Source organism: Neoarius graeffei, chromosome 17 (genome assembly GCF_027579695.1).
Source record: "Neoarius graeffei isolate fNeoGra1 chromosome 17, fNeoGra1.pri, whole genome shotgun sequence".
Lineage (NCBI taxonomy): Eukaryota > Metazoa > Chordata > Actinopteri > Siluriformes > Ariidae > Neoarius > Neoarius graeffei.
Window position 1 is genome coordinate 39,811,989 of NC_083585.1, and position 19,354 is coordinate 39,831,342.

The 19,354-nt window shown below is 38.2% G+C and overlaps 1 protein-coding gene across 1 annotated transcript in view; it reads left to right on the forward strand.

The window, feature by feature from the left end:
• Positions 1-14,185, forward strand: part of cadm2b (cell adhesion molecule 2b) — a 318,148-nt gene extending 303,963 nt beyond the window's left edge. The window contains exons 9-10 of the mRNA XM_060898134.1: positions 13,780-13,902; positions 14,025-14,185. Of these exons, the coding sequence (XP_060754117.1) occupies positions 13,780-13,902; positions 14,025-14,143 (242 nt within the window). The 3' untranslated portion in view covers positions 14,144-14,185. The remainder of the gene's footprint in view (positions 1-13,779; positions 13,903-14,024) is intronic.
• The last annotated feature ends 5,169 nt before the right edge of the window (positions 14,186-19,354 follow it).

Below are 19,354 nucleotides of genomic sequence, written 5' to 3' on the forward strand. Positions count from 1 at the left end.
AGTCAGCCACTAGGTTCAAACCCAGAACCTTCTTGCTGTGAGGCAACACAGTGCTAACCACCACACCACCATGCCATGCTTGGTGGATATTATATGATACCATATAAAAAGCATAGACAAAATAATGGCAACATCATGTGGACATTTTTTGCAATAAATGAAATCTTAATTACATTTATAATACAAATCTGTTTTTTATTATCTTTTCAGTATTCATGATGATCTTAATCTGAGAAAATAATAAAAAGGTTAAAATTCCATCTAGAGACACATTTCTATCAACAATTCAGCTGAAAGATGTAGCATTCAGTTGTGTGAATATTTTAATGAAGGAGACAATCTTTGTAAAGAGGAACATGATATAAGAGGGACAGGCACATGATGACTTGAAAATTAGATACCAGCATTCAATTGGAGCCTGATTCAATCTAAATCCAAACTGAGCACCATTAGCTTCCCAAAGCTGAGATTTATGACAGTACTTCCATTTGGAAACTGCTCCCAGTACAGTGTAAAATACCAATAACCTTTTGTAATGAGAGCACAGAAATTGGACCTTGAACACTCAACATTTGCAATATGGTAAGATGTGTCATCTGCATCGGTTTTTCTTCACTTTACCGACTCCCAAATGACTATTATGGTAAGTCTTAGAAATTAGATACTTGCTATTGACTGCTATCTCTTTTTTTCATCCATCCTCTCAGGATTAAGAAACCTGATTAATATAGTTTTCATTTATGAGACATATCAGCTGAACTACATCATGCAAACATGAATTGGGTAATTGTCTGATGTTCATCACCATGAGCCATTCCTTTTTCTCAAGTGGCAACTTTGGGCCTTATTTCTCAAGCTAGATACAAATTAATTTATTCATCAATCATTTGCCAGAGCTTTAACACACGAAATTTTCTATTCATGAACATTCAGAAAAACATTCACATGCTGTGAGAGCCCCTAGGTTTGGGTAAAATTACTTAGAAAGAGGCTCACTAAAACTGTACACCTTAGCTGATCGGCTTCAAATCATATAATTGGCAAGTTTGGCGGCACGGTGGTGTAAGTGGTTAGCATGGTCACCTCACAGCAAGAAGGTTCTGGGTTCGAGCCCAGCGGCCGGCGGGGGCCTTTCTGTGCAGAGTTTGCATGTTCTCCCTGTGTCTGTGTGGGTTTCCTCCGGGTGCTCCGGTTTCCCTCACAGTCCAAAGACATGCGGTTAGGTTAATATGGGACGGCCTTGGGCTGAGGTGCCCTTGAGCGAGCCACCTAACTCCCAACTGCTCCCCGGCCACTGTTCGCATGGCTGCCCAATGCTCTGGGTGTGTGTGTGCGCTCATTGCTCACGTGTATGTGCTCACTGCTTCAGATGGGTTAAATGCAGAGAGGAATTTCACAAGTGTGTGATGAATAAAGTTGTGCTTTCTTTCTTTCTTTCTTTCTTTCTTTCTTTCTTTCTTTCTTTCTTTCTTTCTTTCTTTCTTTCTTTAACCCATTTATTGATGTAAGTTGAACACACAAATTTAATGAAAGTTTTGTGAAACAGCAATCCAAAAACAAATCCATAAATTAAGACAAATAAGAGTCAACTAGGGCAAAAAGTCCTGTGACACCCTATTAAAGAAGGAAGTGTTACTGTGTGCCTGTGGTAGCTGATGCGCTGCAGCGGCTGAGCTGCATTACTCAAAGATTTAGCATACACTGTGCATAGATGGTGCTCTTTCACCATTTAGCTGTCATTTTGTCATTTCAGCTCTCTGTGAGCTTTGCATCTGTGAGGGGTTTTTTTTTGCATCAATAAAACTACACTAGCTGTGCTATAAATAAGCTTTTATGTAATTTATGGATGATTGGCATTTATAAACATTCTATGTACCTGTGTCTGAAAAAAGTTGAGCACCATTAGCGAAAGTTTTGCAAATCTGGTGGGAATGTTTTGTTCCATTAACCCATGAAATCATTTACATGTAGCATTACTAAATGATTTGATAAAGTGATAAATAAGGTCCGTGGGAATAGTTCAATTTATGTGTAATTATATGGAGGTCGCAACACTGGTGTATATGTTTATCTTAAAGTATTAATTTTACTAAAACAACTGGGTCATTAGACTTTAGTTTTTCAGTATTGCTTGTTTGTGATTTCTGACATTAAAGATAGATGATATTGTAAAGTAGAATGACAAAGAAAACAGTCTGTTTATAATAATAATAATAAAACAGCACAAGGCTACATTAGCTACAGTGAAAACTAGCATCTTCTTACATCATTTCAAAACAGACAGTTAATAGTCATTTCCTCTGACCATTCACATTTCACTTAACCTTTATTTGAGGATCAGATTATAAAACTTCATGTATATTGTTACACAACTATTTAGGTAACTAGTTATACATTAGAAGACTTCATCTACACTTTTACACGGCTGATAATATGGATAGATAATACAGACTAGCAAATTTAATATGCCCTGTTACACAGCTAGCTAGATAACTCATTACATAGCAAATTTAATGTACACTATTACACAGCTAACTAGAGAGCTAATTACAGATTAATAGACATGGTTACATTGCATTACATTAATGGCATTTAGCAGACGCTCTTATCCTGAGTGACGTACAATGTACCCAGAGCAACCTGGGGGTCAAGTGCCTTGCTCAAGGCACTTCAACCATTCCTGCTGGTCAAACCGCCAGCCTTTTGGTTCCAGAACTGTTTCTCTAACCATTGGGCTATGTTAAACAGATAGCTAAATACACTATATGGCAAAAAGTATGTGGATACCTGACAGTCTCACACACAAGACGGTTTTCCCCAAATGTTTGATGAAAAGTTGGACGCATACAATTGTACAGGATGTCTTTGGATGCTGGAACATTATAATTTCCCTTCACTGGAACTAAAAGGCCATGAAGACATGGATTGCTAAGGTTGGAGTGGAAAAACACGGGTGTCCTGCACAGAGCCCTAACTTCAACCCTACTGAATACCTTTGTGATGAATTGGAATGCTGACTACATCACAGGCCTCATACGACATTAGTACCTGATCTCTCTAATGCTCTTGTGGCTGAATGAAGAAATCCCCACAGGCACGCTCCAAAATCTAAAGGAAACCTTTCCAGAAGAGTGGAGGTTATTATAACAGCAAAAAGGTCACTACATGTGGAATGGGATTTTCAAAAACACATGACCCAATGTTCACAAACTTCTGGCCCAAGAGTGTAGCTCGATAACTATTCAATAAATTGAAAAGGTGTCTTCTGAGTGCATTTAACAGCATCCTGATGGCAAAACTACTAGCCATGGTAACTGTGCAAATTGGTTTTAATGATCTTCACATGATATACAGTGGAGGAAATAATTATTTGATCTCTTGCTGATTTTGTAAGTTTGTCCACTGACAAAGAAATGAACATTCTATAATTTTAATGTTAGGTTTATTTTAATTGTGAGAGACAAAACATCAAAAAGAAAATCCAGAAAATAACTTCATATAAAATATATAAACTGATTTGCATTTCTTTGAGTGAAATAAGTATTTGAACCCTCTAGCAAACAACACTTAGTATTTGGTGGCAAAACCCTTGCTGGCAAGCACAGCAGTCAGACGTTTCTTGTAGTTGATGACCAGGTTTGCGCACATGTCAGGAGGAATTTTGGTCCACTCCTCTATGCAGATCATCTCTAGATCATTAAGGTTTTGAGGCTGTCGCTTCGCAACTCGGAGCTTCAGCTCCCTCCATAGGTTTTCTATGGGATTAAGGTCCGGAGACTGGCTAGGCCACTCCATGACCTTAACGTGCTTCTTCTTGAGCCACTCTTTCGTTGCCTTGGCTGTATGTTTTGGGTCATTGTCGTGCTGGAAGACCCATCCACGACCCATTTTCAGCGTCCTGGCAGAGGGAAGGAGGTTGTCACTTAGGATTTTACGGTACATGGCCGCGTCCATTCTTCCGTTGATGTGGTGAAGTAGTCCTGTGCCCTTAGCAGAGAAACACTCCCAAAGCATAATGTTTCCACCTCCATGCTCGACAGTGGGGATGGTGTTCTTCGGGTCATAGTCAGCATTTTTCTTCCTCCAAACACGGCGAGTTGAGTTAATGCCAAAGAGCTCGATTTTGGTCTCATCTGACCACAGCACCTTCTCCCAGTCACTCTCAGAATCATTCAGGTGTTCATTGGCAAACTTCAGACGGGCCTGCACATGTGCCTTCTTGAGCAGGGGGACCTTGCGGGCACTGCAGGATTTTAATCCATTACGGCATGATGTGTTACCAATGGTTTTCTTGGTGACTGTGGTCCCAGCTGCCTTAAGATCATTCACAAGCTCCTCCCGTGTAGTTCTAGGCTGATCTCTCACCTTTCTTGTGATCATTGATACCCCACGAGGTGAGATCTTGCGTGGGGCCCCAGACCGAGGTCGATTGATGGTCATTTTGTATTTCTTCCATTTTCGAACTATTGCACCAACAGTTGTCTCCTTCTCACCCAGCTTCTTGCTTATGGTTTTGTAGCCCAGTCCAGCCTTGTGCAGCTCTACAATCTTGTCCCTGACATCCTTAGACAGCTCTTTGGTCTTGCCCATGTTGGAGAGGTTGGAGTCTGATTGATTGATTCTGTGGACAGGTGTCTTTTATACAGGTGTCAATTTAAGACAGTTGTCTTTAATGCGGGTAACGAGTTGATTAGGAGTGTCTAACTGGTCTGTGGGAGCCAGAACTCTTAATGGTTGGTAGGGGATCAAATACTTATTTCACTCAACGAAATGCAAATCAATTTATATACTTTATAAAATGTGATTTTCTGGATTTTCTTTTTGATATTCTATCTCTCACTGTTAAAATAAACCTACCCTTAAAATTATAGACTGTTCATATCTTTGCCAGTGGGCAAACTTACAAAATCAGGAAGGGATCAAATAATTATTTCCTCCACTGTAGCACTAATGTATGAATCATGTCTGATTTATCAAGCTCAGTGTGACAGTTTATTCTGGCTATTCTGTGTAGGCTGTCCTACCTACGCAACAGAAAACTCTGGAATTACTTTGGATAAAGCAGGGAAAAGGGAATTTTTTGAATCATGAAAGATTACAAACAGAGGGGTTAGAAGTGTTTGTGTAGCTGCCTGGGGTTGCCTGTCAGTGTGATTTATTGCAACAAATAATGAAATAGATTTTATTATTTTTATTTTTTTTACCAAGATTGTATTAACATTTCCATAAGATTAGCTTAACTCTTCTTGTTTACAAAGGTAGAGAATCTTTGCTCCTCTGCACCCAACTTAATTTGCCTGTTTATCGCATTGCTCAGTGAAATCTATTGCTGTATGTGTACATTATGGGGATAATGCTTGAAAGAAAAAAAAAACAGAGTGGATTTAAAATGATTTTTGTTTTGAAGGTTATATGTCATATTGTCATCGAAGATTTCAATCTCGGGCGGGAACAATAGGGTCGTGTTGCTACCGTTTGATGTATATACTGAGATTATGCTGGCTGTTATTTATTTATTTGTTTGTTTGTTTAAAATTCTTCTTCAACTTTTATTTCCAAGTCAGCATCAGCACTTACTGTCTCTGAGGGGAAGGAGGGGTGTTGAAAAAACAGTGCAACCATTGCCTTCCGCAGTAAAATATTTATCACCTTACTTCCTCTGTTTACATGTGCTCATTGCTCTACAAAACTCTCTTAATTAGACTGTAGAGATAGCCTAAAAGGAGCTGTGTTTATTTGCACAGGGACACATGCAAACGTCTATAAAATCATATTCTATTGAAAAACACACCCACACTGAAAAAGGCTTCTTCATCAAGAGAACTGTTACGCCTCCATTGTGTTCACTGACACACACACAAAAAATAAAAATAAAAATCTGGCTAAAGAGTGTAAAAGGATGGTGTTTTAATTTTTAATTTTTTTAATAAAATCCAGATATTTAAGGAACTAATTAAGTAACCTGAATTGAGGGAATATCCCGGAAGAGCACTACACTTGACAGAATGTGCTCTGAATGAACCTCATTTGAAGTCCGAGCCAGGGAAGCTTGCTTATATCCATCCTCATTAAAAATGGAGGAGCTGAGCATTGAAGAGGTCCCTCACTGGGAAAGAGGCAACGAATATTACTGTTTCAGTAAACTTATACGTTTGGGAGTGTGTGCAAGATGGTGTAAAGCCTAGCTCAGAGGTTCAGACTAATACCACTGGGAAGACACACAGTCTGCAGTGCAAATGTGTCTGGATCAGGCATACTGTGTTTGAATCACTTAAGCTATATGTGTTCTCGCTTTCTCTCTGACTATTGCTTTCTTGTTTCTCACATTGTCTCTGTGGCTGCTGCCACTTTTCATCACCTCCACCTTTTAACATCACACTTTCTTTTTTCTTTTTTTCTAACATACAAATTGGCCTAAAAGGTTTTTAGTGATGCTGTATTGAGATAAAAGCTAAAATTCCAAGTGTCTTTCTTTCTTAGATGTAAAAGATAAAAGGTATAAGAGATTACAAAATAATAATCAGGCCTTCTGGTTCTGTAGGCTAGTTTCTCTTTTATGCTCATTGAATATACACCGATCAGCCATAAAATTAAAAACGCTGACAGGTAAAGTGCATTACATTGATTATGTTGTTATAATGGTACATGTCATGGGGTGGGATATATTAAGCAACGAGAGAACAGTCAGTTCTCGTTGATGTGTTGGAAGCAGGAAAAATAGGCAAATGTAAGGATCTGAGCGACTTTGACAAGGGACAAATTGTGATGGCTAGATGACTGGGTCTGAGCATCTCCAAAATGGCACATCTTGTAGGGTGTTCCAGGTATGCAGTGGTTAGTACCTACCAAAAGTGGTCCAAGGAAGGACAGCCGGTGAACCGGTGACAGGATCATGGGCATCAAAGGCTCATTGATTCGCATGGGGCATGAGGCTAGTCCATATGGTCCAAGAGCTACTGGAGCGCACACTGCTGAAAAAGTTAATGCTAGCTAAAACAGAAACACCCCCTGACAGGTGCCATTGTAACAATATAATCAATGTAATTCACTTCACCTGTCAGTGTTGTTAATTTTATAACTAATTTTATATAATTAGTTGAATGGAGTCCAGCTGTACACATGAAAGACCACATGGTTGTTAGAAAACACAACAAAACAAAAAGCATCTTGAAGACAAAGAAACCATTAAACAAGTTAAAGACAAAATTCTGGAAGAGTATCAGTCAGGGTTTGGGTACTAAAACTGTCGTAAACTTTGAATATCCTGCATTTATTCAAAAATGGAATGACACAACAGTGACTCTGCCTCGAGGAGGCCATCCACCAAAAGTCAGTGACTGGGTAAAGAGGGACTTAATCAGAGATGCAACCAAGAGGCCATGGGTAACCCTGAAGGAGCTGGGGAGATCCACAGCTCAGGTGGGAAAAGCTGTTCACAGAACACGCCACAAAGCTATTACTATACATAAAGCTAATATAGCCATATACTAACACTAACAATGTATGTAAGCAATACAATGACAGTGTATTGTGTAGGGTTCTTCAGTGTGCCTGTAGTTTCTTTACTGTCCCGGCCTGCCATGTGCTTTCTAAATCTCTGAAAGCATGCTAATCTCTACCGTCCTCATTAGTATTCTTAAGTTTATGTGTGTTTATGTGTGTGTGTGTGTGTGTGTCTCACCACTGTTGATTTCCTGATCTCCTCACCCATGTCTTCCCTTGTCGCCCTTCTCTGTCTGCGCCCATGGCAACAGCTAAAAACTTACCAGGTACTTCAGGTAACTATCGCCTCGTTCAATGTATGGTCATTGCGAGACTTGACCACTCAACCTCCTTCATAGCATGAGCTTGGGGTCATTGCCTTGCATGGGAGCACTTGGGTGACGTAATGAAAGGTCATGGTGCTCCATTCCAGTCACTCCCACGAGAGGCCCTCAAAACTCAGACACACCTGCTGCCAGCAAATCAGTCCATTACACTGTGTTAACACTTGCTTAAGCTAGTATGAAAAGATATCCAATAAGCATGACCTGATTGTTTTAAAAAGGAATGGATAGCATCTAGGTCTTGTATCCATAAAACAAATATTCATATCTAACAAATGCTTCCATAGACTTTCCCAGCAGGAATAGTCTCATATTGTCTTGTTACATGGCATATAGTATGGAATAAGTTCAGGACTATGGCCTGAAATGAAGCCACAGAGCTACCGCGCTCTATAAAATGATGATGGTGACGCACAAAGAAAAATAATGTAGGAGTCGCAGCATGTTTCCATATCATCAGCGTGTGCATGGCACTGTCCTTGAAAAAGTGATTCTGTTCTGCTATGTGCAGCGTTACGTGTCTTTTGTTCTGGTCCATTGATGTTTCCCTGTAGTCATTTCTTTCTACCATGTTTCTGTATGTGTTATGTCTTACATTATAGCAAGAAGTCTTGTATATTCTGGTCTAATAATCTTATTGGATTTGTAGAGATTGCTAGCCTGTGAAGATAATTTATTTAAATAATTAGAAACAGTAATTTGCTTTTAGGATCTAATCACACCCACACCTTATTTCCCAGAGACTATTATGTTGTACATGAGTGTTTGGAGATCTTTTTGTCTGAATGAAATTATTCAATAGAAACAAAATGTTCAGCTGCTTACATTTCTCTTTGCTATATTATTTGGTAAAAGATTCCTTTATAGACTATCAGTTTATATTCATGTAAAATCGGTATATATTTTAATTTGTGGAAATATTTAGATGAAATGTTCATTATTATTGCAGTATATGATTGCAAGTTCTATCAGTTGACAAGAGAAAGCTTCACCTAATGCCACTATTCACAGGACTGCATGAAACAGTCATAAGTCCTTTGTAACAAGTAATATAAACTACACAGACATTTAAAAAGGCTTACTTCAACAGGCTTCAGGTCTTCAGATTATCAATTTGGATGGTCAAGATGATGCTTATATTAAGTGACACAAATTTTGTATTATGAGAATTTCTTGTATTAGGACATCATGGGTAAAATTTAGTTATACATGTTTGCTTTAAATCATACATACATTTAAATGAATTTAAATAAAAGTAATTTTGTTTGTCATGTTTTGTTTAACATCACATTATTACGACTATGTGACGTATCCTTACACTGTAAAAAATGATTTGTTGTTTTAACTTAAAAAAGTTAGTGCAAGGGTTGCCTTAAGGGCTGCCTTAAAATTTTGAGTTCACTGAAATTAATATAGTAAGTTCACAACAATTTAACTTACTATGTGAATTCCAGTGAACTCAAAATTTTAAGGCAGCCCTTGCACTAACTTTTTTTTAAGTTAAAACAACAAATATTTTTTTTACAGTGTATGTACTAGAAATTCACAGATCTAGTCAGTTGACATTCCCGGTTTTTACCTGGGAAATCATCATAACCAGTGGCATCTGGTCATGATAATGCGAGGGCTAAAATGTTCTACTGTCTATCAGTAACTCTGTGTTAAATGAAACCATCATGGTTGAGCCTTACAGCATGGAGTCTCTTCAAAAGCATAAAGCTATTATGCCTACACATAAGAATAGACTCACTGAAATCACATTGTGTTTTTTCCACATAGAAAGCACGGATAAAGAAAAGATGAAGTTTCTGTTAGCCAGCTCTTTTATTCAAACCACTTTAAACCTCCAGTCCTGTTGTCCCATTTTGTAATTCTAGCTTGTGCAGTGGTTGCTTTCAAAGGCTTTCTAAAAAAAAAAAAAAATTCAGTTATCTACCAAGCTCATTTTTAATACTTCTTTATTGTATTTCATGTACACCTGCTAATGATGTATTATGAATATGCAAATGAAACAAATGAGTCTCGTTTTTATGCCACGAGAGCTTAGCCCAGGTATGGTCATTTGTACCTGCCAGCCCTGATCATAATACAACCTTATGTTAATATAAATCCATGACTTGACTCAGGTGTATGGCAACTTGACACTAAAATAGTTGAACACAGTCTTTATGGCAGCTGACAGTCTGACAATGTTGATATAGTACAGTAAGTCAGCTGTTAAGGATATGTTGGTTTCATGTAGCCCTTTGAATACCAAACTTAAGTGTCAGAATTTTCATTTAGCACTCTCTCACTTCTCATACGTCATTGATAACCTGTTTAAAACATAATACTATTACACGTACATATATAACAGTTTGTCCAGGGTAGATGCATGTGTAGGTGTAAAGAGTAGATACTTTGCCTTATTTGGCTTTTCACCCAAACAGCCCACTTCTTTTTACACCAATGGATATGAACACAGGCAAAGGAGTGCACTGCGCATGTTTTAGCACATAAAGCTATAGAGTCTATTCTTGTGTATAAAATTGATATAAATCTGATGTATTTATATCACCATGCAGCTCTATAGACCACCTGATATTTTGGTGTAATAACAGCATTAAACAATGATAACTGAAATGTTTAACACACACAATATAGTGTATTTATGTACACATGACACAAGAAATGTAGCTTGAATTATTTAAACCTAACTAAAAAAAAAACATGATTGACATATTCATGTCAAACCATCACCACCTTCTTCCAGAAATGATGCACATGGTCAACAAAATATTTTTTTTAAAACAACAATCAACTCTTGTTTGTGCTCTTCTCCCCATTCAGCAGTTCAATACTGGCTTGTGCTAGTATTCGCCTCCCCAGTTGGTAGTTGTCACCAATTAGCTGGTGGGTGGGAACTGGCAAAATGACAAAACTGGGAAAGAATGTGGTACAAATCCTCAAAAAATGATATTTTTGATTTTTTCCTCTCCATTTCTGTTCTTCGCAGAAGGTAATATATAATGAAGCAGATAAGTGGATTGAATAAAAATGTCTAAAACAACATATAAAACAAAACATAAATACAGAAAAAAATTAACTTGTGAATAATGTTAAAAGAACCTCATGGTCTATTTGTAAAATCTTAACTAAAATATCACAAAATCACCACACTTACCCAAACCCGATGTCCAGTCCTCCGTGTCATCTTTCAAACTAAGTCCAAATGTTAATTGAAGTAAATGGGTTTATATGGGTGTTAAATATGGCACTGCAGAAGCTTTTTTTCCTCTCATCTCTCAGGGTCACTTTGCCAAGTGCAGCAGCAGCAGGACACATTCATCACTATGAACTAATGAGAGTGCACTAGCAGCACAGTAAAGACACACATAGTTAAAGTTTACACGCTCATATAAGCACTGAAACAGCACGCTCGGGTTGTGAACAAGGCCAAAGGTGCCAAACATCTACAACACCCAGATCGACCAACAGCGTCCTTAGAAGGTAGGGGTCAAGGCAAACACGACAGGCAATGAGTGCACTAGAGGGCTATCACTTCTGCAGTGGTCGCTCCAGGGAGGTGAAAGTCATTATTCTAGGTGGCAATTACTCAACACAGCTCCAAAGATGACTGAGTTCACCCGCATCCGCTCGCTCAAAGTTAAACCCAAGAGACAAATTAGCCCTCAGCAACCTCAGACATTTTTAAAGTTGGTCATATTTCTTTAAGGGCTGAGTCAGAGCAGAGGAATGTTGTAGTGGGAGTCTGTTTTATTTCAGGCAGCAGTGGCCGTTTTTAATTTGCTTTCAACTAAAAAAAATGTGAACAATTTATCAGCACTGATCGACCTCAAGAGAATGCTCAAAATCAGCAGCATGACCTCATGGGAATTATTTTCTGGTTCTTTTTCAGGATTTGACACTGCCTAAACATAACATTGATGCTTATATATATATATATATATATATATATATATATATATATATATATATCCATTATGTGGAGCTGCTTATCCTGTTCTACAGGGTCGCAGGCAAGCTGGAGCCTATCCCAGCTGACTATGGGCGAGAGGTGGGGTACACCCTGGACAAGTCGCCAGGTCATCACAGGGCTGACACATAGAGACAGACAACCATTCACACCTATGGTCAATTTAGAGTCACCAATTAACCTAACCTGCACGTCTTTGGACTGTGGGGGAAACCGGAGCACCCGGAGGAAACCCACGCGGACACGGGGAGAACATGCAAACTCCACATAGAAAGGCCCTCGTCAGCCGCTGGGCTAGAACCCAGGACCTTCTTGCTTTGAGGCAACAGTGCTAACCACTACACCACAGTGCTGCATATATTATTGTTTCAAGGTGATTCAGTGGAAGAGAAAAGAAAGCCATAAACCTGATAATAGCCACGAAAGTTCACAACCTCTGACCATTTTCCTCATGTTAGATTAGATCTATTATTATTATTATTATTATTATTATTATTATTATTATTCCTCACATTTTTCTCTATAAAGTAGTAGTTGGTGCAGTAATAGTAGTATATATAATATTTGTTTAAAATAGATATAATTATTTTTAGGATGACATATTGTGTCAAGGTGTTTCATTGGAAGAGAAAAGAAAGCAACAAACCCGATAATAGCCACAAAAGTTCACAACCTCTGACCATTTTCCTCATATTATTATTATTATTATTCCTCACATTTTTCTCTATAAAGTAGTAGTAGTAGTCGTAGTAGTAGTAATGGATGTGATATAACTGGCACTGAACTGACTCTTTCAGTACTAAGGGGAAAAAGCAAGCAGTGTAAAGTAACATCCATTATCTAAAATTGTACTTCTGCTTTCAGTTACCTGAAAACTTCTACAAATACCCATGAAAGTTACTTCATGAAAATATGTTAAAGTAGGTCAGTGACTTGAAAAATCAGCCAATCATACTCACAACCTTAATCTGTCAAACAATTAATGAAGCCAGTTCCACTCGCACCACCACCGCAATTGATCACAGTAAATTTAGTAAGACTTCCTAAAAAGCCTTTTTTTCTCCTAGGATAGAGAAGAGGAAAAAAAATTGACACATTTTCTGATGTTTACTCCAGATGTACTTAGAATGGACGTCTAAGGGCAATCAGAGGTGTCCTGAATAGACAGGCAATGAAAATTGTGCGGGACAATGAATATTAACCTGTCCGAGGGCACTGACATGCAAAACGTAAAATGCTGTCAGGAATTCTAAAATCAAAGGTAGCGGTAAAGTTCTAAATCTGTATAATTCATCATTTCAGTGATGTGAGAACTTTTTCACCTGAAAGAATTTGTGATTGTGATAATATAAGTCACACAAACACATACCGTATGTGTTTATGCCCCATAAACACTGAAGTGACTCAGGTTAAGCCCAATGTCACATGGATAGCATATAATATTTTTCTTTATTTTACTGAATTCTCTCATGCTTCTTTTATTCTAAGACCTTAATTAATTCGCCCTCGGTAAGTGCTTTATCCTGGTCAGGGTTGTGGTGGATCTGGAGCCTATCTAATGGGACGCCAGTCCATTGCAGAGCATCATACACACATGCATTCACACACTCACTCACACCTACAGATAACATCACCAATGAACCAACCGGCATGTTTATGGGAGGGGGAGGAAGCCGGAGAACCTGGAGGGAATCCATACGGACATTGAGGGAAAGTGTGGACAGACGGGAAATTGAGTTCAAAATCAAACCGCAGACACTGCAGCTGTAGGACACTTATTTGACAAAATTCAATAACTGTGCTTAGACTGTCGTTATAATTAAACAGGATTTCTGTTCTCAGGAAATGTGTTGAAATTATTGTTTGTGCACATATGCTACATATGTGGTAGAGATTAAGGCAAAAAAAAAAATTTCTGTTTCATGCCAACATGCTATACCCGCATCACTCCAGTCTCCTCTTTGTCTTGTTCTCCAGATCCAAATGCGTTGACTCAGCATGGTCCTGATCATGCACTGATCGGAGGAGTGGTGGCTGTGGTGGTCTTCATCACACTGTGCTTCATCATCGTCCTGGGCCGCTATCTTGCCAGGCATAAAGGTAGGTATCACTTCATCTCTCCGTGGCCCTCTCCTGTGGCCTAGAGAGTGTGCTAAAATGCTTGAACATTGTTCACTGCTGTTCCTTACGTGTCTGTGACCTATGTGGGACTGTGTGGACAGGGACATACTTAACCAATGAGGCCAAAGGAGCAGAGGACGCCCCTGACGCAGACACGGCCATCATCAATGCGGAGGGGAACTACGCACATGCAGAGGAAAAGAAAGAGTACTTCATTTAGCACCTCTGTTTCTTCCTTTCTGTTGCGTAACTGTCACGGCAACGCTGCTAGCCGGCCCGGGGAGGGCGCTAAGTCACTCGGTGTAGCCTGCTGGGGCTCCGGGGCTCCCTCCTCAAACTCCTTAAAGAGCTTACTTAAGCCTCTAACATGGGCAAATTTGACACCAGAGAGCGTTGCCGTTTTATAACTCCAGTCTAATCACCAAAAACAAAAAGTCGTTGAGTTTGTTACTGTAACACCAGGTCCATTTAGGCTCAAACCCTCACATTCCTCCCTCCAACTCGCCATCCTTTCATAAAAATCAGTTTGTTTGAGTTGCCAAGTGCCAAAATATACAGACACGTTCTGTGTTCATTGTTGTGCTTTTTTAACTTATTTTTCCCATTGAATACTGCCTTCTTTACCCCCCTCACTGTGCCTGTTATATACCTTTTGCAGATATTACCAGGGAGCGGCAAGAAATGTGGTTCATCTCAAGTCGGAAAACCTTGGCTTTGCCAATAATTACGCTTTAAGGCAAGAATATGTGCGCTGCATAATGTGAATATTTATTGTCTCTTCTTTTTTTTCTTTTTTTTTTTTTACATTGTGAAAGTGAGTGTCCTCTGAAGTGTATGCCATTACAAGAATGTTATATAAATATAAAAGACTTAACATGGACATTTATGTAATATATGGATACCAAAATATTGACAAAATAAATTAAAAAATGAAGTGACAATTGAAAGCACAATTCATAATTGTTCCTGGCCTAAGGAAGCTAAAATATAGCTTATTGTGTTATTATATATATCTATACACATGTCTGTATATCCTTGGTCTTTTCATACTTGGCCCTTAATTTATTTTTAAAAGTAAAAAAAAAAAAAACAACATATAAGCACAAAGTCATTGTTAAATATCATTGGTGTAGACAGTCTCAGGATCAGACAACGAGCATAGCTGCTTTTTTCTTGTTGCTGTTGTTTGTTTTTTGTTATTTTTTTATTTACATCTGCTTGACCAATCATTTCTTTCTCAATATGAGAACTAATGATACATTTATGATGTAGTTTCAGTTTATTTCCCCTTGTTAATATTGCTGTAGATTACTTTGCTGATGTGATTATTGGTGGAAAATATTGTTAAAATATGGGATTCCATATATGAACATTTGTATATTAGACAATGCAAAGCCTACTTTCTGGACATAGATTAAGCCTTTTTTCATTAAATGACACTCTCGTTTGGGATTCTCCTTTCACTGAAAAGCCGATTTATTCTGTGTCCAGAAAATCAGCTCAGAGTAATTTAAAGTGTTCCATACTTTTATAATTGCATTCACATGAGTAACATTTCTTGCCCTAGTATAAGGCATGTATATAATGTGAATAATTCAGTATTTAGTAGTTTATTTAACTGAATTTTACAACTTTATTCCTCTTATTGTCCTGGTTTTAGGTTACAAACATTTCACAATATTTCATATTTGTATTTTATCTCCTCAGTATTATTTAATACTTTTTTGAAATCTGATGGACAAATACAATCTATTATTATTATTATTATTATTATTATGATTATTATTATTATTATGCTTTTATAAGCTTGTGAGTAAACAGGATGAGTTCTTCAGAAGGTCCGAACATTCACCGTTATTGCCTTTGTGTTTGCAACAAAACATATGACACACTGAAGCACTCAGTATCAGGCAATTTGTAAAAACGTTTCAAATGTTCATGTACTTTATTTCACCATTCATAACATCAAATAGAGTTTTTTTTAATGTACTTTAATTTGATCTAGTGTTTGCTTTTCTTTTCTTTTTCACTTTTCTGACTATATTACAAAATGTGAGGTTTGCTTTAACATGATTTAGATATCCAATTTCCAAACTATGCTGCTGTAGAAAAGAAAAGGTACTCAGAGTAAAATGTACTTATATCTGCTCTTTCCATGCAAACATGAATATGTGTAGATGTCCTTCAGATTCAGTGAGATGCAAATAAGAAAACAACAGGATAGTAATTCAGTTTGGTTACCTTGTTTGATTTTTTTTATTTATTTATTTATTTATTTATTTATTTATTTATCTAGCTATCTATTTATTTATTTATTTATTTATTTATTTGACTAGTTTGGCTTTTTGCTGCCATCTAGTGATGAAACATTCCATGGCATTGCAAACCAACAACTCGAAATGTCAAAACTATAAATATTTTAAAAATGACCATAAAAAACTGATTGTAATATTTTTCATCGTACACACATATCAGTAATATTCTTTTACCTCTGTTATGCTACATGCCATTACTCTGTGCTTAGGCAAGCTACACGTTTTATAACAGTTTTAAGGAGAACGCCAGGGAAGTGGTAAGGTTTCTTCACCGGCTGAGAACAGATATTCAGTGTGTATTAAAAAAAAATAATTAAAAAAAACATTCAAAAAAAAACAAAAAGGGCAATACTCTTCTGCTCTCTTCTGTATAGTTTTCAGTCTCACTATTGCATAACACACTACCACAGGACACATACAGTATGATGTGTATATACCAGATGCCAGACTTACAAAACACAATTACTCTGAATAGTTTTTTCTACACACAAAACTTAGCAAGTAAGGAGTACAACACAGACCTTTTCCTCTGTCCACGTTTGCTTTTTAAACATTTATGAAATAAAATAACTTTGCTTTCTGTCAGACTTTTTCTCCAGTTTGTTGGGAGCTCAGCACTTCTGGAAGATTTTGGACATTTATACTGAGAGGAAGGTTGGGCATTCAAGAACCCGTCCAACACTGCTGAAGTTTCAAAGCTGTGCAAGATTTATTTAAAACATCTTTTATGAATATGCTGGTCTATTTTCACTTTGCTTCACAGTTTGCTACATTACCCACTATACCATTCGACAACCCGTTGATCATGTCGCCAGTGGAAGTTTCTTCTCTACATAAAGAAAACGATGCAGCAGAGCTTTAGCATGTCTAGGTCTCACCTCCTCATCTGTACACTCTGATCACGCAGATCTGCTTCCAAAGCTTTAATTTAATGTTAACGCCATCAATCTCACTGTGCTCATCATCTTGTGGACTGCTAAGTAGCAGAGTTGAGTCTCTGCTGTAATTTAACATAACTTTTGCATGTAGCTGCACTGCATTTTAGAACTTTGAGCACAGTGTTTGCTATCTTCACTACTTCTCCGGGGTGGCACGGTGGTGTAGTGGTTAGCACTGTCGCCTCACAGCAAGAAGGTCCGGGTTCGAGCCCCGGGCCTTTCTGTGTGGAGTTTGCATGTTCTCCCCGTGTCCGCGTGGGTTTCCTCTGGGTGCTCTGGTTTCCCCCACAGTCCAAAGACATGCAGGTTAGGTTAACTGGTGACTCTAAATTGACCGTAGGTGTGAATGTGAGTGTGAACGGTTGTCTGTGTCTATGTGTCAGCCCTGTGATGACCTGGCGACTTGTCCAGGGTGTACCCCGCCTTTCTGCCCGTAGTCAGCTGGGATAGGCTCCAGCTTGCCTGCGACACTGTAGAACAGGATGAGCGGCTAGAGATAATGAGATGAGATGAGACTACTTCTCCATTGGATTTATTATTAATACAGCATTAAATTTTGGTAGAAAACCATAAGTGAAAAAAGAAGCTCTTGCTCTTTTGTTTTTAAAAGTTAGCAGCAAAACCTGACTCTCATTCCTTATGTTTTTTGGGGAAAAAAAATCTCCTTTTAAACACCATTTTAACTGGGCTAATTTTAAGTGTCACCCTGTTATGTCATCAAGGCACAACACTAACCACTAGTGTCTCACAAGAATAATAAAAATACAACAGCAACAATAAATTAGCCCCATAATCTCTAAACACATTAAAAATATGTCAAAATAAACATTTTTAATGTATTAGGCTACATGGGTGGCAGCACGGTGGTGTAGTGGTTAGCACTGTCGCCTCACAGCAAGAAGGTCCTGGGTTCGAGCCCAGCGGCTGACGAGGGCCTTTCTGTGTGGAGTTTGCATGTTCTCCCCGTGTCTGCATGGGTTTCCTCCGGGTGCTCTGGTTTCCCCCACAGTCCAAAGACATGCAGGTTAGGTTAACTGGTGACTCTAAATTGACCGTAGGTGTGAATGTGAGTGTGAATGGTTGTTTGTCTCTGTGTGTCAGCCCTGCGATGACCTGGTGACTTGTCCAGGGTATCTCACCCATAGTCAGCTGGGATAGGCTCCAGCTTGCCTGCGACCCTGTAGGACAGGATAAGCGGCTACAGATAATGGATGGATGGATAGGTTATATGGTGGAGTTTTCCTTTAAACCCTCAATGGCTTTTCCTGTTACGTGCATAATGTTCTGCTTCAGTTACTTTGGATAAAAGCTCTTAGAATATGAATAAACATAATCCTAAACCCACAACTTAAAGTCCTGCTAAGAAATAGTGAATGAAGATTATTTAGAACGAGATAAACACAGTCACACTGCCAGAGTGTACTGTGTCATTGGGAACGAGCAGATTAGCAAGCAGAATAATAACCAAGCCAAGTGAAGAGGGAATTCTTATCTACAATGGTATTTGTCATTTCTTATTCTATTATATCAATCTAATTAAACCTTAATGTAATGGAGATAGTCACATACGAATAATACAGAAATCTGTGTGCTCATTGTGGTACGACTGCATCTTGACTTCTAGTCTACATATATGATTTAATATAATGCTATTTAGCATGTTATCATAACTGTGAGGCTTTTTGCCACTGACACTTCATTAAAGAAAAAAGGAAGAGGGGCGGGGGGTTATTATACATGGAATAGGCAAATGAATGAGATCACCTTGACAAGCTATCTAAAGTAAGAGGCAGGAATCCCCCAAGTGCTGGCAGAGCACACTGCAATTACACATTTAAAGATAAGCGATTGAGTTTTTAATAGTGTTTTGATCCCCATTAGTTTAAACTTAATTGAGAGCAGACAACTGACTTTGAAGAGAAATTAAATCAGCACAGTGTGGCAGTGTTGGAGAGTTGCTTAACAACTTGATTATTATGGTAAAATACTCAAATAGAAAAAGAGAAACTGTACATCAGACATTTTTGATTGGAAAATAAACCATTGGTCATAAAGAAAAGTGTGTGTGCACCAAAACAAGCCAAAAAAAGAGAGACTGAAATTTGTGTTCACAAATCCTGTTATAATCTTAGAAAACTGACTTCAGTGGTCTAAACTCCATTAAAGGAGGAAGACAAT